This window comes from Rhododendron vialii, chromosome 2a (assembly GCF_030253575.1).
Source record: "Rhododendron vialii isolate Sample 1 chromosome 2a, ASM3025357v1".
In the NCBI taxonomy this organism is placed as follows: domain Eukaryota; kingdom Viridiplantae; phylum Streptophyta; class Magnoliopsida; order Ericales; family Ericaceae; genus Rhododendron; species Rhododendron vialii.
This window is the reverse complement of record NC_080558.1, coordinates 43,571,086-43,598,194: the sequence shown is the minus strand read 5'-3', so window position 1 is coordinate 43,598,194 and position 27,109 is coordinate 43,571,086. Positions and strand designations below refer to the sequence as shown.

General features: G+C 36.6%; 2 protein-coding genes across 2 annotated transcripts; both read left to right on the top strand.

The window, feature by feature from the left end:
- The first annotated feature begins 3,517 nt into the window (after positions 1-3,517).
- On the top strand, positions 3,518-4,556 carry LOC131318196 (protein neprosin-like). The gene is made up of 3 exons (XM_058348031.1): positions 3,518-3,715; positions 3,810-3,947; positions 4,079-4,556. Exons 1-3 carry the CDS (start codon positions 3,650-3,652, stop codon positions 4,316-4,318), a joined length of 444 nt encoding a protein of 147 aa, XP_058204014.1. The 5' UTR covers positions 3,518-3,649; the 3' UTR covers positions 4,319-4,556.
- A 2,460-nt stretch (positions 4,557-7,016) lies between these two features.
- Positions 7,017-10,495, top strand: LOC131318195 (protein neprosin-like). Its single transcript, XM_058348030.1, has 8 exons — positions 7,017-7,138; positions 7,620-7,783; positions 8,537-8,629; positions 8,709-8,906; positions 9,387-9,542; positions 9,667-9,723; positions 9,819-9,956; positions 10,092-10,495. Exons 1-8 carry the CDS (start codon positions 7,132-7,134, stop codon positions 10,452-10,454), a joined length of 1,176 nt encoding a protein of 391 aa, XP_058204013.1. The 5' UTR covers positions 7,017-7,131; the 3' UTR covers positions 10,455-10,495.
- Positions 10,496-27,109: the final 16,614 nt, after the last annotated feature.

The window sequence follows — 27,109 nt, the reverse complement described above, 5'->3', positions numbered from 1 at the left end:
AAAATACCAATAACTTGACTATTATCCCTTCGAGCCACTGCCTCTGTGCCAATAGAATTTGAGCTCCTGCAAACCGCCGCATCGACGTTTATCTTCAGCACATTCATTTCGGGTCGCTGCCACACCAAGGTCCCCATCAGAGAGGAATTCAATGGGGGATGGGGGACCTTAGTGTTAGCGTCCTGAAACTCGTAAAAATCACCTTGCGCTTTCCTACTAACAACATCCGTTGCCCATACTATTCCATTGAAAATAAAATCATTCCTTGCTCGCCATATCCACCAACAATAAAGTAAAGCCATACCTAGGAAGGGAGAGGGCAAACGACTTTGTGTTATACGATCATAGATGCATTCCCACCAATCAACCATGTGTCTACAATCGAGCAGGTTTTCAGGTCTTAGCCGAAATGGAGAGTGGATCCAGACTTTGATTGCAGCCTCACACTGAAAAAGAATATGTGCGATTGATTCATCCGCTTTACCACAACAAGTGCAAACTGGGTCAGCTTTGACTTTGCGTGATACCAATGCTGAATTTGTTGCCACCGCATTATTAAAACATTTCCAGATAAATATCTTCACCTTCGGATGGATTGAAAGTCCCCATAGCTTCTTCCACACTGTTGGTGAGACGCTTGAGGAGCTTGTTTGGCCTTCCTGAAAGTTGCGATGAGGACTTGAACTTTCCTTCGCTAGACGGTAAGCCAACTTGACTGAGAAGGTCCCATTCGGGGATGGGTGCCAAATTTTACGATCTCTTTGGCTGGTATAACTGATAGGAATAGAAAGAATCGCATCTGCATCCTCTTGATTGAAGGTCTCACGGATTAGAGAAATCTTCCTGGGCTTCGTATCAGAATCAATAAGATCCGCAACTTTCTTAATGTCCTCTCTTCTGGGTGTGGTTCCATTAATTCTGAAATCAGTATTCTTGGACAACCAAGGGTCTTCCCAAACACGTATATCTTTCCCGGATCGGACTTGCCACATCCATCCCTTGTCAATTAGTTCTCGGGCCCAGACTATGCTCTTCCAAGCCCATGAGGATTGGCTACTAGCGTTGGCATGCCAGAATGATGTACGAGGGAAATACCTTCCCTCAAAGATCTGTCTAAATAGAGAAGATGTACCAGAAATTAGTTTCCAGCCTTGTTTAGCTAATAAAGCTTGATTAAAAGTCTCCAAATCACGTAGCCCCAATCCACCATCACCTTTACACCTGCTCAGTTTTTCCCACTTAATCCAATGAATTTTCCGTTCCCCTTCCTTAGAACCCCACCAGAATCTTGCAATTTCGGATGAAATTTGTTGCAAAAGAGTTTTAGGCAACCGAAAACAGGACATAGCATAATTTGGATGCGACAAAAGAACTGATTTTAACAAAACCTCACGCCCTGCATGATTAATCTTGGATTCCTTGTAGCTTCGCAGCCGCTTAGTTGTTCTATCCTTGATGTATTGAAATAGATCACGCTTGGAGCGACCAAGGAATACTGGTAACCCCAAATATTTTGCACCGTACGCCTCCATCGATATACCCACCGTTGCTGATAAAAGATTCCGAGCCTGGACTGGAGTATTGGGACTGAAGAACACTGAGGATTTGTCTTTGTTGATCTTTTGGCCAGAGGCAGCTTCATAGGAAGCAAGGATCTGAGACAAAGCCTCGCAATCTTGAACTGTGGCACGACAAAATACAATAGAATCATCCGCAAACAATAAATGAGAGATAATAGGACAATGATTGTTAATCCGAAACCCCTGTAAAAGTCTTTTGCTTAAAAAATCGTGAAACAGGGCTGTGAAGCCTTCTCCGCACAAGAGGAATAAATACGGAGAGAGAGGGCACCCCTGGCGGATCCCCCGGCTTGGATAGAAAGTATCCCCTGCTTCCCCATTGATTGTGATAGAAAAAGAAACCGTCTTCACACACTCCATCACCCATCCAATCCATTTTTGATGAAAGCCCAACTGTGTCATCACCATCTCCAAATAGCTCCACTCTATTCGATCGTATGCCTTTGCCATATCCAATTTGAATGTAGCCACTCCATGAGAACCAGACCGTTTGTGCTTAATGTAGTGTGTGAGTTCGTGAGCAATGAGAACATTATCCGTTATTTGGCGACCCCCTACAAAAGCACTTTGGTTTTCGGAGACAATCGAAGGAAGGAAAGGCTTGAGCCGATTAGCCAAAACCTTTGCAATAATTTTGTAACTTATGGTGCATAGACTAATGGGGCGAAATTGGCTGACCTTTGTAGGAGTTTGAACCTTTGGAATGAGAACAATCTGAGTGCGGTTCACACTCCTAAGCATTCTGCCATCGTGGAAGAAACTACGCACTGCTCGACAAACATCAATACCAACTATTCCCCAATACCGCTGGAAAAAACCAGCCGTCATTCCGTCATAGCTAGGTGCTCTATTTGGGTGCATCTCGAACAAAGCAGCTTTGATTTCCCTTGATGTAAACGGTTTCAGCAAGCTATTATTCATTGTAGTAGAAACTCGGTGAGGAATAAAATTAGTAACCTGCTGGATGTTTTGAACTTCTTCACTGACATACAAATGCTGAAAGAAACTCTGGAATTCATGCACAATGCCTTGCTGATCCGATATCCAAGCCCCATACACATTCTCGATCCCCGAAATGTGATTACGCCTTCGTCGTTCAACTGTACTTGCGTGAAAATATGAAGTATTGCGATCCCCAGATTGTAGCCATTTGTGGTGGGATTTCTGTTGCCAGTACAATTCCTCTTTCGCCCATTCATTCGCCATCTAGTTCTCTAAATTCGTGAGCCTATCATGATGGAGCTCACGGCCCTCCGATTCAAGCACCTTTATCTCCTCGCACGCTTGATCAATCTTCTTCCTGGAATTGAGATTTTGTTTAACTCGCCATGATTTCAAAGCCAGCCTACACTTCCTGATTTTTTGATTCAAACAGAATAGGTGAGATCCCATAACCCCTTGCTCCCACTGGTTCTTTACAAGTGTTTGGACCTCCTCATTTCTTGTATTTTCTATGTCAATTTCTTTTTTGTTATATGTACTAGTATATATGTATATACAGTTAACTTTTTGTAAGGGATCCCTTACTTAGCTTAAGTGCAGACCTCATAGATCCCGATCGAATTTTGATGATCCAAACCGCTTAATGTGATAAGAACTACTCAATCACGTTCTGAATATATTGAACGGTTCGGATCATCGAAATTTGATCGGAAAAGGGAGGTCACTCAAGGACCTCACTTAAAGTCCTTACAAGAAGTTTTCAGTATGTGTATATACACACACACACTATCACGCAGTTCTATGCTTGAATATTCGTTGGGGAAATGTAGAATAGAATTTTTGCTTAAACATGTTGTTCGTATTGTTCAGTATGCTGTGGTTCGGACAAGAGCTGGCGCAGGCAAGTTCAATGGAGCTGGTGCGACGCTTAGCTTACACCGTCCGAGGGTTTCTAGAAGTCAGCACAGTGTAGCATGATTCAAGCTTCAAAACGGGGTTGAGGCTATACAAGTAGGGTGGACGGTATGCTTCTGCTTGTCTTTTGTGGTGCCCCATTTCTTCCTTGTAAAATTCTATGTCCAGCGGTTTAATGACATAAAAAAAATCACCTCATTAACTAGATTACTATGCCTCAGGTTGATCCTGATCTCTATGGCGGTGATACCCGCACTAGAGCATTTATACGTGTGGATGTAAGTTTCTCTCCATTGATTTTACATTTGCTTAAACGAATTGGCTTAACTTGCAGCAATTTTAATTTATTTTTTGTTTGTATACATCCAACAGGCACCTCAAGCTCACTGTTTCAATAAAAGATGCCCAGGATTCGTGCTAGTGAGATCGGACGTACCTCTTGATTTTGTTTATGAACAGACTTCTAAGTATGGAGGACCGATCTATGGAACACAGCTATATGTCAAACGAGTAAAGCCAACCATCTCTCATATCACTTCTCCATTGATCAGTTGGCTCGAGAAAGATGAAATAAAATGAGTAAAATGCAGCACTGAAGAGAAAGTAAGAACTTTCTAATTTGTTGTTCTCATATGTAATAGGACCTCGCTAATGGAAACTGGTGGCTGCTGGTTGGAAATGACTTCACCCTGGTTGGATTTTGGCCGAAGAGAATATTTAGCGAACTAGCGAACCCGGCTTCCTATGTTGAATGGGGAGGAAAGGTGTATAGTCCAGCAGGCACCCCTACACCTGAAATGGGCAGTGGTCATTTTCTGCAGCAAGACACAAAATATGATGCATACTTCAGGAATATTCAAGTTTTCAATGACTTTGGCTAGAACGTGGATGAGTTCAACACAGAGACCTTTAATGATATTGGAGTGTGTGATGTTGCTGATAAAAAAAATGCTCGGAACTTTGGGCATCTAGTCCTATATGGGGGCCCTTCACTGTAAGGTGTTTTGTTCTTCAAAGTAGTATTGTGACGGATTACTTTACTCCAGATCCCTTTTATTGCGTACGTCAATAAATAACAAAATTACAATGCAAAATATATAACGAAACTTTATTTGAATACCATGGAACGTTCTCAACTATTTCGTGTTTGTCTTCATGTATTCAAAAGATTATAAAGCATATTGTATTAAAGCAACTTCTATGCATAGATCTCCATTCTAGCCCAAGCCAAACTATATATGGCTATCTCCTTTTAACAAGGGTTGCGAAATTGCTTGACAAATCACAGGCAATGGAACGTTGTTGATACCACATCTCAATAAGACAACTTCTTTAACTCCGAGGGGTAGTGCACTTGGTGATCGATCAGAACGAAGGCGCCTACCACCCAAAAGTCCCAGGTTTAACTCTCCTGAACTGCGAAAAAACTCTTGGGGCCACCTATGGGTAATAACCCTTTGGGTTAGCAAAGGCTGATGAGGGTTATAGAGATTTAGTCCTGTGGTGCACACAAGCTAGTATGGGGACACTCTGCGTTATAAAAAAAAAAAGAAATAAAAAATTACAACTTCTTTTGATCTTATGTTGACAAGAAAAACAAGACATTGACCCTATGAAAGTTTAACAATGTCCATGTTTGATAAAACGGCACTGTAGTCAATCAAAAACCGATTTTGATTTTCTAAAGAATGCCGAATTTCATTTGAATACATGTTCCCAGCAAAGTGTGTTTGGGATCCGAATGTTCAAACCCACAAGCAAACATGCACACACAATCAAAGAACAAATTAACCAATAGCAAAAAACAATCACAACCAAGAAAGGAAAAGGACACAGATTTACGTGGTTACGACTTAAGTTGATAGATTAGCTGTATTGCACGCGTTCTGTAAGTGTTTTACTATGATGAAAGAATAAGAGAAACTCAACTTGGAGTGCCCTAACTATGGGTTAACAAGAGAAAGCCCCATAAAAAACCGTTAAAACTGCTCAAATGCGTATTTCCGCATACCCGATGGCCAAAATCGACTTTATCACGGTCAGGACCGAATAGACTACAGCTTCGATCCGATCTAATTTTACTTTCGCTTCATGACGGACAGGACCGAATTCACCTCAAACAAGGGTTGATAAAGCCTGGTCCCCCAACTGAATGCTTAGCTGTTTGCCTCAAAGAAACCTGAGTGCCTTGCATTGCGATCCTTCCCCAGCAAAGACTTCATTTCACGAATCTCCCAAGAAGAGTCCAAGCCCAGTGCTTTCGATCTCACTATTTCCGGTCTTATATCTCATTTTTTGAACGGCAATTTTTTTTTATTAATTAGTGTGAGGGCTCACAACCAATGTGAATGAGTTTGTGTGTGTAAATTTTGTGCTTCCATAACCATTGTTCACGCCTCATCCGTGTAAACGTTAAACTCAACAAACAATTCCTATAGTTTGTTTTTTTACAAACAAGATCATTCACTTGACATGAACAAATACAACAAAACAAAAACAAAATACGCCAAAACAACAAAAACAAACAAAAAAATAGAATAAAAAGCGGCCCAGCTCAGATGTCGGAATCCGCTCGACAAATACCACAATTCCTATAGTTGTGGTAATAATCACAAATCCTTTTTGTTTTTGTTTTTTTTTAATCGGCACAATTCCTACTGTTGCTGTTGCTATGCTTTGGTCGTCCATTGGTATTGCTAGATTTTAATGATTGCATCCATGGTGCTGTTGCTGGATTGAGATGCCTTAAAACCTTTGGTCCTTTTTGGGTTCGAATGCATGCTTGGAGCTTTAGAATTGTTCTCTCTTTTGGCCCGATTCAATTCTTCGTTGGATATATCTTTTCTACAAATTTTGAAACAATTCTTACCGCTATCGGATTGAGTTTTTTTTTTAGGAACTCGTAAAAAGACATATTACAAATAACTTGCGGTTTGAATCATCTTTGTAAGACCAGTAATGAGCCCTGCAAAAATTTAAAAAAAAAATCAACAGGAGTGCCCATTTTAGCTACACCAAACAGTGTCCACAAGGATAAATAAGCCAAACAACCACGAAATTGGCACTTAAATACTCTTGACTAATCATAGGATACATGTTATCAACCTACTCTCATTCATATCGATCTTAACAAAACTAATGCAGTATAAATTGTGGTCAAAACACCACAATTTGTTGCTAATTTAGCTTTTTTCTGGCTAGCTAAATGTTTTGTAATCATCGTAGAGAGATTTGTTCCCTCTGAATGCATCTTAATATTAGCATCCATTTTTGTTCCTGTGTATGCATACATTTGGAGAAGCATCCATATTTGTTCCTGTGTATGCATACATTTGGAGAATCTCTAATGTATATATGGCATCTAATTATCATATTCAGATACCATGTATTGGAATTGCATTAATTCCCTACTTTTAACACTGTTTTGACTAACTTTTTTTTGAAACGGCAACTATTTTGACTAACTATTATTAAGTTTTTACAAAATTTGGGATCCTTTTTTGACCAACTATTATTAAGTTTTTACCTATTCGTGCACTTAAAATTTGAGATCCTATTTTCATAGATACCATATATGACATTGCTTGCTTATTGGCAGGCGTGTGACAATCTCCACACATATATAAACTCCAAGGCAGGATTGGAATCCTCCCAACTTTCTTTCTGAAACACCATTCTTGAGTTACTCTACGGCATGTCAGGTGCGTTCACGATTCAATCTATTTTCTTATTTTCACATGCTCTCTTCGTCGTTTTTGCTGTTCTTGAAAATTTCTGTTACTTTCTTTGTCATTGTATTCCAAACTAGAGAGATGGAGTGAAGATTTTTCGGTTGTGATTCAGTCTAACTAGAGATGCATTTCGTTCTGCTCTTTGCCAACAATTTTATGCTCATGTTTGATATAAAAAAGAAAAAAGAAAAAAAACAAACGATTTATGCGCATTGTAACTAAAAAAACTAGTACTTTGTATTTTGCTAAATAAAAACTGCACAGTAGCTTTCTCGAGTAATTTATCTCCAAGCCATAGATCTGTCCAGAAAGAATTTTTTTTATCCATTTCATACCATCTGTAATGATCAGTATTTCTAGTTGAAACAGGGTATTGTATTTTTGCAATTCTTTAACACGATTAGAACAATACGATCTTGGACCTAACTGATACTTTGCTTTCATTGTCCAGATCAACGCATGGATTCAAGTGCATTTCTCCTAATCCTCTTTTTGTCCTCTCTCTTCGTGTGCCACAATGGAGTTGAAGGGAGCATAGAGTTATCCGCAAGCGAAGATCTGGAGTTGGAGAATCAAGTTAAACTTCTAAACAAGCCAGCGGTCAAGACTATACAGGTGTATATTCTAATAGCTAGTTACGAGTTGCTTCGTTAGCGAAGGCAATAAATTATTAGACATGCATATTGGATCGGCGTGGATTCATTTGTGTATGAGTCATAAATTTTTGTTATTGTCATGGTACCGTGTACCTTTGGGCCATGTGTTTTTTGGTCTGGGCCAAGAGATAGATAATCTCAAAGGGTAACTAATAACCTAAGGTTAAAATTAAGGGGACACTAATATCTTATCCCCAATCGTACAAGTATGTTCCTGTCTCTGTTCTATTGTGGGATTTCACACTGGCTCATTTCAGTTCTCACCCATGAAAATTAAACCAAATGTTGGGCTTTGCGATAACTCCTTGGTATATAATCAAACCCTATGCTATGATATCGACAAACGAAAGAGGCTTTAAAATTAATTGTCCATGTTTATTTTTTTTTACTGGGTCATGTTTCTAAATTACTTTCAGAGTTCATATACGTACCTAGTTAAGAGATTTATGTGGTATTGTAATCATATTCGAGGAGAAGAAATGGGTCATACCATCAGTGAACCAAGCAACCGTTTATAACTTATATATAAGAAGTTAAAATGTCTTTTTTTCTTGTCAAAAAAAAAAAATGTCTTTTTATAAATTGGTCATCACTTCGAGTTGGGGAAAAAAAAAAAAAAAACACTTTCATGTTTCAATTTGATAGAGAAAAAACTTGGTTAACTCTTAAGCAGTTAAAAAGTCACGAGACTAAAGGACTATATTGTTTACAGACCGAGTATGGAGATATATACGATTGTGTGGATTTCTACAATCAACCTGCCTTTGATCATCCTATGCTGAAGAACCACAGTTTTTATTTTGAGGTATGTCTCTAAATATCGTCCTACAAATCTTTATAAGGCAATAATTTTAATTGATTAATGGAAACGAGTTGAATTGTAGATGAAACCAACTCCATGGTTTCCAAGAAAGAGAGATCAAGTACGTTCAAAAGTTAGAGAATCCTTGCATATACGGCTGAAGGATGGAGGTTGCCCATTTGGCACAGTTCCGATCAGAAGAATCACTAAAGAAGATTTGATCAGAGAGAGAAATGTTTCAAATATCAGACCTTTGGACGAATTTGCTTTTGGTTCTCATGTAAGTTATCCTCAACCTCATTTTCTTATTTTTTTTTTCTACGTCTATTTCTTTTTTTGCTCTATATATTCGTTTACAAGAATGCACCTTCTCAATTTTTCAATACACAATATTCTTTGATAATGTTCTCTCAATAAATGGTCGAGAACATTTTACTTTAATAATACTCATAGAAACAATTTTTTTCATTAAAGGGCCGTTAAATTTCTCCTCCATTTGATGATGGCATGTGAATCGATAGAAACATGTAAAGTGTACGGCTAATCCAATAACGGAAGTTTCGTAAGGGGACTGGATCGAGAAGGCTACCCTTACACAAAAGATCTTCTTTCTAAAGAGATCCGATTAGGAACTATTCTATGTCCGATAGCAATTAATGATATCACTAATTAGTGCCTATAAAATTGCAAAAAATATCAGCAAACAATTGTTTTTGTAGAATAGAAATTCTTGCTTAAACGTGTTGTTTGTATTGTTCAGTTTGCTGTGGTTCGAACAAAACGTGGTGCAGGCAAGTACAATGGAGCTGGTGCGGCGCTTAGCATACACCGTCCGCGGCTTTTAAGAAATGATCAGTATAGTGCAGGACGAATCAGGATTCTAAACGGAGTTGACGCTATACAAGTAGGGTGGAGGGTATGCTTCTGCTTGTCTTTTGTGGATTCGCCATTTTTTTCCTTGTAAAATTCTATGTCCAGCAGTTTAATGACAAAAAAAAAAAAAAAAAATTCACCTCATTAACTAGATTACTATGCCTCAGGTTGATCCCGGTCTCTATGGCGGTGATACCCGCACTAGATCATTTATTCGTGTGGATGTAAGTTTCTCTCTATTGATTTTACATTTTCTTAAATGAATTAGCTTAACAATTGCCGCATTTTTGTTGACATTTTGTTTGTATACATCCAACAGGCACCTCAAGCTCACTGTTTCAATACAAGATGCCCAGGATTCGTTCTAGTGAGATCGGATATACCTCCTGATTTTGTTTACGAACAGACTTCTAAGTATGGAGGACCAATCTATCAAAAACAACTATATATCAAACGAGTAAGCCCAACCATATATCTCTCATGTCACTTCTCCATTGATCAGTTGGCTCAAGAAAGATGGAATAAAATGAGTAAAATGCAGTACTGAAGAAAGTAAGAGAACTTTCTAATTTGTTGTTGTCGTATATAATAGGACCTAGCTAATGGAAACTGGTGGCTGCTAATTGGAGATGACTTCACCCCGGTTGGTTTTTGGCCGAAGAGAATATTTAGCGATCTAGCGAACCTAGCTAACTATGTTGATTGGGGAGGACATGTGTATACTCCACTGGGCACCGGCTTTACACCTGAAATGGGCACTGGTCATTTTCTAAAGACAGACGGAAGATACGATGCATTCTGCAGGAATACTCAAGTAATCAACGAGTATGATCAGAACGTGGATGAGTTCAACACAGAGACCTTTCATGATATTGGATTGTATGAGGTTGTTGATCTAAAAAATGCTCGGAAGTATGGACATGTAGCCGTATATGGGGGCCCTCCGCAGAAGTAAGGTGCAAGATTTCCTTAACGAAACTTTGAAGAATACCATAGAACTATTCTCAACTGTTTCGTGTTTTTTCATCAATGATTCGAAAGATTATATATAAAGCATATTGTATTAAAGCAACTTGTATGCATAGATCTCCATTCTAGCCCAAGCCAAACTATATATCCATGGCTATCTCCTTCCTTTTAACAAGGGTTATGAAATTGCTTGACAAATCACAGGAAATCGCAATGTCATTCATACCACATCTCAACTTCTTTTGATCTTATGTTGACAAGAAAAACAAGACATTGATATATCCTGTGTTTGATAAAACGGCATTGCAGTCAATCAAAAAGCGAGCGATTTTGATTTTCTAAAAAATGTCAGCAACAACAATCTATTATACCAATCCATCTATTGATAAAATTACATGCTCCCAGAAAAGTGGGTTGGGGATCCAAACGTTCTAATTAACCGACAAACAAACACACATAATTGAAGAAACAAACCAATAACAAAAAACAATCACAACCAAGAAAAAAAAAAGACACAGATTTATGTTATTACGACTTAAGCTAATTGTTTAGTCGTGCGTACAACACGGGGTGCTGAAAGTGTTTTACTATGATGAAAGAATAACAGAAATACAACTTGGAGTGCCCTAACAAGAGAAAGCCCCACAAAAAATCCCAAGGACTCCTCAAAACGCGCATTTCCGCTTGCCCGATGGCCATAATCGACTTTATCATGGTCAGGAACGAATAGACTATCGCTTGAGAATTTTACTTTCTCTTCACAACGTACAGGACCGAATTCACCTCAACCAAGCGTTGATAAAGCCTGTCCCCTAACTGAATGCTTAGATGTTTGCCTCAAAGAAAATTTTGTAACCCCAAGAAACTGAGCAGCGAAGCAGTTTTACCGTGCGAATTCAAAAAACATATATGTCGATTTGCGATTAAGCTGATTTTTTTTACAAATCCCCGTAAAAACATATTTTAAAATTTATGAGTACCTTTTTGTATTTTTGTGGGGTCCGGAATGGACCCCACGTGAAGCGGTGGAAAAGAGGGGTGAAAAATGGAGGGGTGATCCTAGACTTTCTGAATCCCTAACGGGGATCGCAAAATCACGGGGAACGTGATTTGCAGAAATTCCAACGTCCTAACGCCCCTCTTCTTCTCTTTCCAATTCACAGAAATTGCTTGTTGTCGTGCAAAAGTCCCGCGGAGACTATTTTTGGGTTCATTTCGCTTCTAAAAATAAATAAATTTAAGGTTTCAATTAATTAATGTGAGGGCCCACAACCAATGTGAATGAGTTTGTGCACGTATGTAAATGTTTGTGCTTCCAAAACCACTGTTTACTCCTCATCCGTGTAAACTTTAAACTCAACAAACAATTCTTATAGTTTGTGTATTTTTTTTTTTACGAAAAAGATCATCCGCTCAACATGAACAAATGCAACAAAACAAAAATAAAATACACCAAAACAACAAGAACAAACAAAAAATACTCCCTCCGTCCCATAATGTTTGTACAGTCCGCAAAATGAGGACGTAAAAATAATACTCCCTCCGTCTCAAAAAGAATGACGATTTTTGAAACTCGTATCATTTTTCATCGCTTATATCTTTTGATCTATAATATTTTTCATGAGTTTAAAAATTTTGTGTAATAGAACTAATCGAAAACTATCAAACAAGATCTATATTGCATATTTTTTGAGATTCACATTAAAAGATATAAGAAATTGAAATTGGCACAGATATCAAAAATTGACATCCAATTTGGGACTGAGAGAGTTCAATTTTTGCAAGAAAAATTTAAATTTTTTTCTATAATTCACTAGATATCGATAAGTTCTTTTAATTTATGAAAAAACTTTGAATTTTTTCTTGAATTGAAAGAAGTGAATTATTTTTGAATCCTTATTTTACGGACCCGACAAATATTTTAGGACGGAGGTAGTAAAATAAAAAGTGGCTCAACTCAGATGTCGGAATCCGCTCGACTTATATACCACAATTCCTATAGTTGTGGTAATAATCCTATAGTTGCTGATGCTATGCATTGGTCGTCCATTGGTATTGCTGGATTTTAATGATTGCATTCATGGTACTGTTGCTGGATTGAGATGCCCTTCAACCTTTGGGCCTTCTTGGGTTCAAATGCATGCTTCGAGCTTTAGAATAACAATTCTCTTTTGGACCCATTCAATTCTTCATTTGATTTATCTTTTTTATGATTTTGAAATAGTTCTTATTAATATCGGAATGAGCTAATTTTTTTCAAAAAATTTTAATTTTTTTTTTAAGAATATCTTGTTATTTGAATCATCTTTATAAGATTTGTAATGAGCTCTGCAAAAAAAAAAAAAAAAAAAAAAAAAAAACATCAATAGGAGTGCCTATTTTAGTTGTGCCAAACAGGGCCCTTATCCATATTGGATTGAGCCAAATTTTTTTAAAAATCCATACAAAAATTTAAAAATAACTTGCGATGTGAATCATCTTTTGTAAGACTTGTAATGGGCCCTGCAAAAAAAAAAATCATCAACACATTTTAGCTGTACTAAACAGGGCCCTTGTACAACAAATGAACTCCCCCTTCTTAGCAAAAAATTGAACTCCTCCCTACAAGGCTCCGACACAGCACGGTGCACAACACTGTCTGCACCAAACAAGGCCCTTGTGCAACAAATGAACTCCCCCTTCTTTGCAAAAAAATGAACTCCTCCCTACAAGGCCCCGGCACAGCACGGTGCACAACACCATCTGCCAGCACTATCCCCGAGTTCGTTGATGTGCACCTATTTTTCGAGTCGTCTCCTATGGGCCGGCTATGGCATCAAATCATATGTGTATGTTTTCTATTCTTCTTCTTCTTCCTTTTTTCCAGCTTATTATGTACTGAAACACCACAAAGTTTCATAACGCCATCAGAACCAATTTGGTTTTATCATAAAGTGTTTGGAAAGGAAAAGAGGACATTTGACATATTGCATACTATCTACAAGCTAGTCGGTTTACATAGTTTTCGGGATTGTGGTTTTGAACATTTACCACAAAGCGCGGATGTAAGAGTTCCTATAAATTACGAGGGTTCACATGTTGTCATTTTCTGTTTTAAAAGAAATGTTGTCATTTTCGTCTACAGGAATGCTATATATATGTACATACTGTTGGGGTGCTTGGTTATATTTTGAAGTAAATTGGACAAGAGAGTGGGAAAGGATGAGTGAGAGATGTTATAAGGAGGAGTTGTGAAAGGCTTTTAGTATATTTTCATTACACAAAATGAGTACAACAAGGCTCTATTTATAGAGCACTTCTACCAACCTACACTTCTCTAGAATTGTCTAGAGATAAGCACATGTGCTTAATTTCATGAAAGATCTCCCATCTTCTAGAATCATCTAATTCTACCCATGTGCATAAATAAAATTACTACTTCTACACACTTCTAATACAATTATTACTTCCACACACTTCTAATTATTTTTAACTTAGACACTTATTCTACATTATTCTAGAAGATTACAAATTACATTTTTTTAACACATACATCGTGACGATCTCGTACATACGCATTTTGAATCCGTCTCATGTGTCAAAAAAACGATCCAAGGTGCTCAGTAGGTTGTGGCCTGAATTTTGATCATGTACTCGGTAGATTGTGTTACTAGCTGGAAGCAATTTCGTATTGTAGTCTACTCCATATTATTGTGACAGAGGAAATGTACGTACCTAGTTTCACGAGGACATGCATATTCTTTGGAACGGATTAGGACCAGATTTTGGTGCATGTGTGTAATAAGTACGCGCGCTATTGTTTGGTTTTCTCCTCTTTGCTAGGGTTGATAAACGAATCCAAGTTGTTGAAATTCGAATTCGTGCTCGCTCATTAGAAACACATTTGACATTGGAAAGTGTATATCGATCCCGAAATCCTCTCTTATTATTTCGAGAATAAAAAATGATAAAACTATCGATCGTGTTTTTTATTCAAATTTCTAATAGGGTTTGCCATTTCAAATTTCTCTGTAGTCTATGCATTTCCACTCCGATGTCACTGTCTGCATTTCTTCTCGTTCTCTTTTTGTCTTCTATCCCTGTAAGCCATAGTGGAGTTGAAGGACGTTGTGACTGGGAAAATCAACTTAAAATTCTGAACAAGCTAGCCAACAGTCCAGACTATGCAGGTAAACATTCTAATAGTATGCATCCTGTATTTGGTTGTCCGAAATTTTGTACTAAGCATTTGGGTTGCACCCAAAGTTCTATTGGCAAAATGTTTCTGTGAAGCTTGAAGTGTTTTTGAATGAAGGTTTATGTGTTTGGTCTATGAACTTCGTGCTCCGCGTACGTAGTAGCCCATCTCAACTGGAAACCCACCACCCAAATCCCTTCTCCATTCCGAAATGCGCTGGGACTTCTCAGCTGCCATCGCTAACCATTTACGACTAACCACTAATTCCACAGCACTCCATATTGGAATGAGTCTTCATGCATACAGATTTGGAAAAAAAAAAAAAAAAAAAAGATAACTTCAAAGAAGAAGATGTAATTCCATATGTATTATTGTGCTAGCTAGGTTTGTGGAAAAACAGGTCCAACTGGAAGTATTAATTGGACTTGCCCGATTCACTGAATGGGCCTAAATTTAGAGCTAGATTGATTGTACTACCTATGGCATTCACTTACAGGCCATGTCCAAATGGAAGAAAGAAACAAGGTCTAATGAGATCAGTTGTACCACTCTTCATACTATTATAAACTCTTTTTAATACGTTCATTGTAGATTTTACTCTGACTTTTCTGGCATCCAACTATTGAAATAACAGAGTTGAGAGAGAACGAGGGGGGTACCATGACTTGAACCCCTGACCTAGGGGGACATCACAAAGGCGCCACCATCAGGGAACTCAGACCATTTGGTGTGAATAACAGAGTTGGTCAGCGAGAGATTAATTAAAGTGCACGTAAGCATGATCCAACACATCGATCGCCAGCTTGAAAAATAGTGTAGCCCGTATAACTGTGGAAGCCTTATACGGGAAAGGAGGTGCTTAGATTGAATTAATATTTCTTTGAAACGGTAATTTACTCTCGTAGTTAACAAGATTAAAAACAAGATCAAGATTTGTAACTTTATGTAGGACGAATACCTTCTAAATTACTACCTCGGAACGGTCCGCCCCTTGTTGGAGTGATCCATTTAAGGCTAACAAATGTAAGACCAATGTTACACAAACGTTTAAGAAACAACTCCAGACAGCATCCTATTCGGAACTGTTAGATGTTCATGAATTCACATACAACTAACTGTTTCAAACACAATTGTTTTTCAGAGTTGTACTTTAAAGATGTGTTCTAGAGGCTACTTTGTTTGGTAGCTAGCTACACAAATCCAATCAAATCCACCTTCAGCGGAATGGAAAAGTTATTTGGCGGTCTTTGGGTCGAGTAATAAGTGTACAGATTTCACAAAAGTATGTGGGGTTGTTAGAATAAATGCATATACAAAATAATATCGCGATTAAATCGTGATCTTGAGATTGTAATTTGACTGTAATTAGGATAATTTTCTTCCATAGTTAATTAGTATGATTTCATTTCATAATTAGGCTCCCTCTCCTATATAAATAGAGGGCTCATTGTAAGGTTTTATAATCGAATTTAATATTTCTTCTCTCATATTTAATATGGTATCAGAGCTAAGTCTTGGGTGGCCTCACCTCGCGTGAAAAAATCTTTGTCATCTCTGTCGTCCGAGTCAGTCAGTCAGCTCTTGGTCTTCTGGTCTGTTACCTCTACGTGCATCTGGGCTGCACGTGAGGGGGAGTGTTAGATTTGTCCCACATCACTCATTTAAGTCACCCAAGTTTAGTTAATAAATTTTAGAGGCTACTCTATCTATTGCCAATTGATTTTAGGTTGGAACCCTCCAAGAAATCTAATATGGTATCAAAGTTATAAGATTTAGACCCTGTGAAATTTTCGCTCTCAGCGGGCGGACTCAAGTTGGTAGACCTACTTGAATTTGAGGGGGATGCTAATATTGAGAAATATTATGTTACCTCAAGTTGGTAGACCTACTTGAATTTGAGGGGGATGCTAATATTGAGAAATATTATGTTACCATGTTTTGTAGGGTCTATTATTCATGTTTCCTAGTTGTTTTAGATTTCTTAATAATCAAGAACATTGTAGCCTATATAAGAGCATGTTAGGATTATGGTTTGACACAATCAATAATACATCTTTTGCTTTTTTAAACATGGTATCAGAGCTATAAGATTTAGGCACTGTAGATATTCGCTCATGGCGGGTGGCTTAAGACTTGCTGCCGTCCACCGGGCATTTAGTTACTTTGTCAATCTCCTCCACGCTTTCCGGTTACTTTCACCCACCAAAACATCTCTTCATCACCATCACGTCTCTTCATAATTAGCGCTCGTGGCTTTTCGATTCATGGCTTCTTTGTTTCATTTCTTTCAAACTCAAGTTGGTAGACTTACTTGAGTTTTGCTTGGCTAGCTTGGCTTGACTTGGCGTGGCGTGGCGGCTCCTAGTTTCTTTTTGCTTGGATGTTGCTAATTTCTCTTAACTTTTTCAAATTCAAGTTGGTAGACCTACTTGAGTTTGAGGGAGGATGTTGTACAAAATAATATCGCGATCAAATCGTGATCTTGAGATTGTAATTATGATAATTTTCTTCCATAGTTAATTAGTATGATTTCATTCCATAATTAGGCTCCCTCTCTTATATAAATAAAGGGCTCATTGTAAGGTTTTATAAATTGAATTCAATATTTCTTCTCTCATATTTAACAAGGGTGATGAAGATTTTGAAAATCACGTGGGCGTGCCCCAAGATCAATGAATTAAGTACTATACATACCAACGTGGCACGGTCACTTGCCGAATTCTGATTTTGGAAAAAAGATTCGCTATGTTAAGGGAAAGATTTTGGATCTTTCAAGTACATGAAATCACCAGTACAAAAATAAATAAAAAAGTACATGAAATCATGCATGGGCCAGGTGAAATCTGATATGTTAATGTGACAAATACCCTAGTGAGAGATGAAGCACTAAATGTTTCAGTTTCTCTATCCCCATTTTGTGATAAAAAGACACAGAAATGCTACATACATTGCAGAAAGATTGCATGGAATCTTATCTGGATTTTTATGTTTGCTAGGCTTGAAGGGATATCAATTCCAAAAGAGGGAGACAGATAAAATCTGCCACGTTACTCCTGGCATGATTTTGTTTGAAATTTGAATTCTTCCTTGTATATTGCTCTCAGTAGAGAGAGCCATGTGCTATTGCATCATTTGATGCAATAAGGTGAAACAACCAATTGTTCGACACTGGTAAAATCACATCTACTCTAGGCTATGGGTTTGTCGTCGTTTGATCCCTCTTCATTGGATGTTTGCATTGGGATTTTGTCACAGTGGCATAATCAAAAGCAAATTATTTTTAAAGTTAACAATATTGGGGTAAAATATGATTCACAATGGTATAATCAAACTTAACAACATTCTTAGAAATAATCAAATTTTTGGCTTTGGATAACCAAAACTAGCAACCTTTTTCAAAAATCAAAATTTGTGAATCTCACACCACATAAGTTAACTGGTTCTAAAATTTATATACACACTTGTTTCAAATGGTATTTTCTTCACCTGCTCTATATCTCATTTTCTTCAGCCACAAACTCTTTCTTTTTCTTTCCCTCCAAAAGTGAAGCTCATATCTTTCAATCATTTACAATTAAACTCATTGTCGCCGGATTAAGGTATTTCACTTTTTTTTCCGTTTTTATTTTATTCTTTTTCATTTCTCTCTTTATGGTTGAGTACATGAAGAACCTTGCATTCATTTACAAATCCAAGACACATCTGGCCTTTTTTTTTTTTTTGAGTACATGATTTTTTTTCCAAATTCATAATATGAGGGAAGGAAGTCACCAATTTTTTCTCCAAAATTAAGGGAGAAAATCGATATGTTTTTGCCAAAAAAAAAAACGTAATGGAGGGAAGTGATCAATGGTGGAAAGCATTTGTCGCTGCATTAAGGTATTTCACTTTTTTTTTTCCGTTTTTATTTTATTCTTTTTTCGTTCCTCTCCCTGTGATTGAGTACATAAATAACCTTACATTTTTTTACAAATTCAAGAACACTTTTTTTTTTTGAGTACATGATTTTTTTTTCCAAATTCATAATATTAGGGAAGAAAGTCACCAATTTTTTTCCCAAAATTAAAGGAGAAAATCGATATATTTTTGCCAAAAAAAAGTGTAATGGAGGGAAGTGATCTGTAACGCCCCGATTTCTCAAAGGATTTCGGAAACATTAACCCAAAAATACACTAAATTTTACAAACTATTAGGCCCCTGTTTATCCTTATACAAAAATTACAATTTCAAAATAATACAAAAATCTATGTACATTTACTTAATAAAAGCAACTCCAGAGCGACTCTAATTTTGACACGAATTCCAAGCAACGTTGGCCCAGACTCCATTCCAGGGGTCCCACCTGTATCAACTGCTCCATTGTGAAATCCTGCACACTCTGGCAAATTGAACGCCGAAGCAAACGATTTGCCAGGATACAAACGTATCCTGAGTGATAATTCACTAAGTAGAAATCCTAAAACCCAATACCACAATATGCAGATCAACAATATAATAATTCATAATACACCGAAGGTACAAAATAATAACACATCGTCTTTTTCTTTACTATCCATCATCTTACATGTAATCTAAGGATTCTCTCCGCGAGATCCTTTCCTCCCACATCCACTAACTACAATCGTCTCATGGGTCCACCCTTCCTCTTGCTTGTCCTGCACCAGGGTCCTAGGTGAGCGCATCTAAGTTATGTACCGAGTATGTTCTCACTTAAGACCATAACAGGAGGATTGAGTCATCCCATGACGTATCGTACATTAGGGTCGGACATCCACTACCCCACGCTAACTATAACCGTCTCATGAGACCCATTCTCTTTCTCCAAGAGAAACTTCCCATGACGTATCATACATTAACGTCTTACTAACTATAACCGTCTCATGGGACCCATTCTCTTCCTCGAAGAGAAACTTCCCATGACGTATCATACGTTAGCGTCACAACACCGGGCCCCTCAGGTAACCCATTTCAACACAGGGCCCCATAGGTTACCCTTGCCATCACCATGGCTCAAATCACAATCCACACAATCACACTTCCAACACTTTATCAATTTCCATTTACTTAACATCGTCTACATGAGTCACTACTCGTAACCACCCAGGGAACCTATTTGTCCAATCTACAGCCACAACAAAATATCACACGGTTCAACATTTCAACTAAAAGTACTAACAACACATAACCATGCGATAAAATTATTCATGTCATAGAATTAATCATGCGAGTAATAAAATAATATTCAGTCAAACAATTAATTATTACACTTAAAATTAAGTCTATTTCTCTCGTTTAGAAATTTTATAAAATATTTCTACTATTTAAATATTTTCTTTAACTCTCATATTATTTATAGATTTTACAAATAAATTTTTTTATTGAAAAATACTTATTGCTAAATTTAGTATTTACTAACTGTATTAAATATTAATATGAGATTTTCATAACAACAAAATTATGCAAGGCTATTCTAGTAAATATTTATTAGAGTTAAAGATTACTAATATATAATCTAAAATATTTATTGTTTACAATTTAAAAAAAATTTTACTAGTAAAATATTCTTGTGAATATTTCATAAACATTGATCTATCCCAATAATTTATTAAACACGTAAACGTCCACTCAAATACAAATCAATAATGCATCATTAATAGTAATTTCACAATCAAACACTTGTTACACGATCATAAATTTTCACAGGGTATAACACTAATCATTTTAGCACAACCGGACTAAATTTTAATATAAATAGGGCTAAAAATAAATTAACAATTTAACAGCAGATCATCATCTTCAATAAACTTTAAATCTAAGTAACTCAATTAAAATGCAGATAAAGGTTTCGGATTTCCAGAAAACTACCTCAAACGCGATTCTAAGTTCGGATAAGTGTTGTACGGTGTCCGTAGATCGCCATGGTGATTTTGAAATCTCGGGGCTGCGTCCGGCGGCATTCCAACAGGGCCCGCAGCAGCGGTGTGCACACACCTACGGCCACAACTCTCTCTCTCTCTCTCTCTATTCTAGACTCAACAATAAAATTGGGAGTGAAATAATATACTGGTGTTCAATTTTCGGATTATGTGGGTATGTATAATGAGAGAGAATAAAGTAGTGAGAATGTGAGATGATAAGTGTAGAAGTGGTGGAATGAGGAAGGAAAGTGATACTGATAATGATAAAAAGATAAGGGACAAGTGCCACATTTGGAGGGGTGTTTCAATTCTAATGTATGTGGACGCATGTATGTACATGGTGAGAATGTATCTGGACGCTTTTATGTATAGGATGAGAGATAGAGAAGTGGAGAGTTAGTTTGAATAGAGTTCTACTTAGGGTTTAGATAGAAAAGATAAGAGATGAATATGAATCACTGATTTCTTGTATATCTAAAGTTTAAATACATATCTTATACAATAATGCAAATAATATCAATTATACCCATAATAATATATTTTAATTATTCAATCTAATTAATTATTGAATTAGGAATTTAAAAATATAAATTTGTATTAAAAAAAATTGGGTCAAAAATCCGGATCGTTACATGATCAATGGTGGAAAACACAAGGGGAGAGAGAGTGAAATTGTAGTGTATCTCTTATTTTAGTTATGGACTAGAAGTGACCATTGTGGACCTCAACATTGTTAAGCTTAGCAACCTCTTAAATGGATAATCAAAAGCTGATGTGTCAACTTTTAGTTATCCATTTTTGATTATGCCACTGTGGATGGCCTTAGAAAGTGCCTTTAGCAATAGGCAACTACGGCAAGTCACTATTTATGTGATATATTAAACTATTAATTCCATGTCTGCTAAAATCACCCAAATTTAGACTCGTTAGATCAAGCAACATACATGTTGAAGTGCTTTTGAAAAGTAAGGGGGGGAAAATTGTTTCTGATGCTTAAATCAAACATGCGGCTTACTTAACTATCATATGATTTTCAAGAGATATTAAACCTCAATCGTTTCATGATGGATTTCGTTTGGAACCTAAATTCCATCATTGGCAACATGTAGTGCTGGTGTTTAGAATCAAAATAGAAAATGCAATTGGTTGGTGAATTTATATGGGCAAATTTCTCAAACAATCCCTGAGGTTTAACTTAATGCCATTCCCTACGTAAAGGGAATAAGAATAAATTAATTTCTCATCGTTTATATATAAGTTTCACCTACACCCCAATCGAAAATTGTTTATCCAAAAACGTGATGGAATAAGTCAAAAATGACTTATATTTTAAAGTTAAAAAAACAACAAAAAAGACTGATAAAAACTCATCAAAAAATTAGACCGAAAGAGGCCTTAGTACTTTAATCAGAATATCTATATTTTGTTTTGCAGATAAAAAAAAAACTATATTTTGTTGTTATGAGTCAGGAGAAGCAGCGGATCAAAAAAGAAAGAGTCAGGAGAAGCATGGGTCCATAAGCCCATCCACAAATTAGTGCAAGTGACAGCCCAGTAACAATATACGGGCCCAACCTTAACAGGATCACCATAATTGGTGACCCTCTTTCAGTATATACCTCCAGCCCGTTTCTCACAAAACAAATAGATGGTGTCGATAATGACCCTTCTAAATGAAGTGAAGGATCTCTTCGCAGCAGATTTGGCGGCGGCTTTCTGTGAGAGACTCAAGTTGTCTGGTTTTTTTTTTTTTCTCTAGTTCGCCTAAAAAAAGACAAATATTTTGAAGAGGATCTTTATAAATTGGGCCTTTCTTGCTTTTGGTCCAGATCCCACTCTTTTTCGGGGTGAACTATCCTTCCCAGCCTCCTCTTTTAATGAAGAGATGGTTTGGGGGAAAGTGGTACAGATTTGGTGTGTTCCGCTAAAAAGGATATTTGGACTCTCTGGTTTAAGGATTGTAGTCACAGTCAGAGGCGGCTCCATGTGTTGCATTCCATGGTCAATTGAACACTCAAACAAATTTCATTTGCTTAGAATACATGTAAAAATTATGGACAAGTCTTTCTTTGAATATCCAACTCAAATATCAATGAATACCCAAATTCTAACAGTCTTGAACACGTAAGCCAAAAAAAATTGAACACCCAACCTAAAATCAATCGAACCCTCAATCACAACCCACTTACAGCACATCAATCCAGGTAGCTTATATTTAAATACCTAATACATTACCTCAAATAAAGCTCATAATCATAATAAAAAAGTTGAAAAAAGAAATAGAAAAAGAAGAATATATTAGTGTAAGTATTATGTTCTGTGTTCTCTCTCCATCTTTATTGTCGATAATCTAAATGTATTGATTTTGCATTCATAATAATAACTACTTTTTTTTTGGTCTAGTTAGCTTATAGAATTACGGACAAAACTTTAGAAAAATTCAAATACATTGCAAACCTTGTTAACTTGAACAATATCCCTTCAAATTTGAGACTATGATAGAAAATCTCCTCACGTCATCCTAAAGATCAACATATTTTCGAGTACCCCAACATATTCGCTACAATTTATTTCACAAGGGTTTTAGTAGATTGATACGCTAGTTAAATGTTGGACACAAAATATGAGAATTCATCCAGGACAACTGTAAAATTTTATCCTCTCAATTATAAATGTTGACACTGTCTATCACATAATAAGACAACTTTCAAAAATTTATTTAAAAAAAAAAAAAATGTATTTTTAAGTTTTTATTTTGCCTTGTAGTTAATTTTTTTAAAATAAAGCTATGTTTTTTGACCACACTATTTATACAACTATATGAGATTTTGTACATATATTGTTGGTTAATAGATTAGCTGGTAGCGTTAAGGTAATTTTCGAACACCCTATTAAAAATTCCTAGAGCCGCCACTGGTCACAGTAATGAAACTCACTCGGTTTGGGCTTTAGAACTACCTTATGGGAAGCCCAAAAATGCAAATAAACAAACAAAAGTAAAGTGAAGGAAATCTTCTTCCTTTTTATATTTTTTCTTGAAAATAAAAAGGAAATCTACACGAATGGAGCGCAAGCAGTGATGACCATTGGCTACGTCCGCCACCAAATCTATCTGTACATCAAACACAATGATGTCTCAGAGGGTTCGGATTGTTCTCATCCCTGTAACTCTATATGTAAAGAGGGCTCAAATTCTAATATTTTAGCTTGCTTAAAGACGTTAGCTAGTTATCGTAAATAGGTTTTTATGAGGTGGGGAATGCCAATTGATCCTCAATGCATCCTTTGCTCACAACATGATGAAGTCACCTTGCACCTTTTCTTTGATTGCAGCTTTTCCGGACAAATTTGGGAGGCATGCTTCATGAATTCTATATTAGAAGTCAATATTAGGCTAGGAGTCCGTTCTTGGAAGCATTTTTTGAACTCTGTTGAGAACTAAAGATTGTGTCGTCTTTGGGGCATCTCCACTAGAGTTCTGGAAACTTAGGTTCCGTTTGTTTCGATATAAAATGTTTTACAATATAAAATATTTTTCATCTAAAATATCTTTTTAGAAAACAAATTTCAAACTTTTATTTTTCAGTATTTGGTTGGCACTTGAAAATATTTTTAGAAATCAACAAAATAGTGTAGAGAGGGGTGGGCTTAAACGGTGGAGAAATATGAAAATATTAGAATTGAACGTGGGTCAGGACTGACGATCGAGGAAACTGAATAGTGAGAATTGCAGCAGAAGGCAGCGGGTTCATTTCGGAAAATACCTTACGGAAGATTTAAAGGTAAGTCATTTTCATTCAATTGATGAAAAATGTTTTCCTAATTTTTTACACAACCAAACACCAAAAAATAAATAAAATATTTTACCAGAAAATATTTTACGCCCAAACAAACGGAGCCATGTCATGGGGCCTTATTGCAATTATATTATTATATTTACCACAATTTGGGTGGAAACTCTCACGAATTTTTTTTATTGGTCATAAATTATTGGGTAGTAGAATGTACCTCGCAATTATTTAATCAGGGCTTGCCTTTTATGTTTAATAAAAAGATCCGGTCAATTTTGAATTTTCTATGTATCAATAGTAATATTGCATCAAATAAGTAAAAAAAAAGGCTGTCTTTTTTTACTTGTTTTTGTTTTTATCCAAAAAATTATGAGTTTTAATCAAAAATTTTTACTTTTCCGATTCCTTTGCTCGAGACGAATCAATAAATCACAAAAGTTTGACGCAAAATAAACAAACAAATTTTTTTTTGAATAAAAACGAAAAAAAAAAGTCACTTGAATTTTTAGTCAGGACTAACTCACTTGGCAAGTACTACTTCATTTTCTTGTTAAGAGTTCAAATCTCCGTATTTGTGTGGGTGTTACTCATGTTTTAATTCTGAAACTCAAACCGAAAAATTTATAATTTTTTGCAATTAAAAAAGTATGCAATATATTCTAATTTGGGAAGGAGAGGTGCTATTCACACAGACAAAGGAAGCACAGATCGTGCACAGATCTTGATGTGGGACCCACTATGGGTCCCACACAAACGATCCGAGCCGTTTATTAAATTTGTAACATTTTTTCAAGGGCTCCTGCAAAAAATCAGCTCAATCCAATATCTAGAAATAATCGATCTAATCATCTAATTTTTCATTCAACTTTGAAACTGAATGAAAACTTATATGATTAGATCGAATACTTATAAGTACCGGATTGAAGTGATTTTTCATGGAAGCCTTTGAAAAAATGTTTTAAATCTAATGAACGGCTCAGATTTTTTGTGTGGGACCCATAGTGGACCCCACATTGGGATCTGTGCACACTTTGTCTGTGTCAACAGACTTACGCTTTGGGAAGTACGTACATAACAATGAATTCAAGAGACCACTATAAAAGTAAACAAAAAGTCTTTGCATACAGATGTTTTAGTCCACGCCAGGTCCCACGCAAATGATCTGAACCGTTCATTAATTTAAAACATTTTCTTAAGTGTACCCATGTGAAATTATTTGAAGCCGATATCTGTAGGTACTCGATCTAATCATCTAACTTTTCATTCAAATTGTAGGGATAACTTTTCATTCACATTATAGATCCCTACAATTTGAATGAAAAGTTCGAGCAAATACCTACACTTGTCGGATTAAGTTGATTGTTTGGGAGAAATTTTTTTTTATCGGCAAAGCAAACTTTCATAAAACTCGACTGGATTACATCGAGGGGAAGGCACGGAGCACAAAAGTACTACAATGCCAAAGGAAAGAGAAATACAACAGAAAACATCCAACCGAGAGTTGGAGGAAAAGAAAAAAAAAAAGACTCCTCATGAACACAACTAAAGCTTTAACTTTCGGATACCATCCAAGAAGCCCTTAAATTCCTCCACCATATAGATCTTGATATCAAATTTGGTTTTCATCCACATTGCCACTTTAGTTTTGATGCCATTGACCCCCAACTTCCCTGATCATCACTGGAACAACATTGTTAAAAACCAGGTAATTCCTTGTTAGCCACAAAGACCATATAGTAGCAAACAAGCAAGCTTCTCAAATGTGCTTCTCCAATTTACAGAATTCGTTGTCAAACCACGAGACAACAAGGTGTGCCAAAGGAGGGCAAACCCAAATCATGTGTCACCAGTCCATAATAATTGACCAGACCCTCCAGGAAACATTACAAAACAGAAACAAATGTTGGGGAGTCTCGGCCTGTTCAGAACGTACACTCGAAAAAATATTTTAAATTTACTGAATGATTCAGATTATCTGCATGAGACTCGATGTAGGTCCCACATTGTGATCTGTGCACAATCCGTGCACATAAAATCCTTGCATATTCTCGAGTTGAAAAGTCAAAATAACAATTCGAAAAAGAATACAGAAGAGTGCGAAAGACAAGTGGGTCTGAGCTGGTCTGTCTATTTTCCTTCCATTTTCGAATATGGGTAGCAGTATTCTGCAAATGATTAGAAATGCCATTTTCGTTCGCATTGGGAATTCTATTTTCCAAACCCCAGTAACCATAGAACCCAATTGTTTTGGGGTTCGACGTTGATGGGAGTTTTGGACAGCTTACGCGTAACTCGATTAATTGTTTTCTTGATTTAGTTAAAGGCGGATCCATTCATGACGGGATTGAGGGTTTCACAAGAAATTAATTACTTTCTCGCGGCATGATCCCGTTAATCAAACCATAATCAATTGTATGGGAAGCAAAGCAAGCCCACTAACCCACTCTGCCACTCAAACCATTTGAACCCATTTCTCTCTCTAGGCATAGACTCCATGAATCATAAACAAATCAACCTAAATATACAATCTTTTTACTAGACCTCTGATTTTGCTTAGTGGTTTTTTTTTTTATTATCTTTTTTAAGCTCGTGAACGTCCTCCGAAAATGAAAGTTTAATTAAAGATGATCTTCGCATTCTCCAATTTCTTTAATTAAAGTTCAAACTACAAAAATTAATACTCATGATTAATGAATGACGTCTACCCTGGCATGCCTTTTGTACACTAATGATTTAGCTGTGGACCACTCTACGA

What these genes read in the sequence shown, in the direction of transcription:
- LOC131318196 (XM_058348031.1), top strand. Translation starts at nt 3,650, where the DNA reads ATGCCTCAGGTTGATCCTGATCTCTATGGCGGTGATACCCGCACTAGA. An exon ending in GAGCATTTATACGTGTGGAT is followed by an intron (nt 3,716 to 3,809) that starts GTAAGTTTCTCT and finishes TACATCCAACAG; the next exon opens with GCACCTCAAGCTCACTGTTT. An exon ending in CACAGCTATATGTCAAACGA is followed by an intron (nt 3,948 to 4,078) that starts GTAAAGCCAACC and finishes CATATGTAATAG; the next exon opens with GACCTCGCTAATGGAAACTG.
- LOC131318195 (XM_058348030.1), top strand. An exon ending in ACCACAGTTTTTATTTTGAG is followed by an intron (nt 8,630 to 8,708) that starts GTATGTCTCTAA and finishes GTTGAATTGTAG; the next exon opens with ATGAAACCAACTCCATGGTT. An exon ending in GATCATTTATTCGTGTGGAT is followed by an intron (nt 9,724 to 9,818) that starts GTAAGTTTCTCT and finishes TACATCCAACAG; the next exon opens with GCACCTCAAGCTCACTGTTT.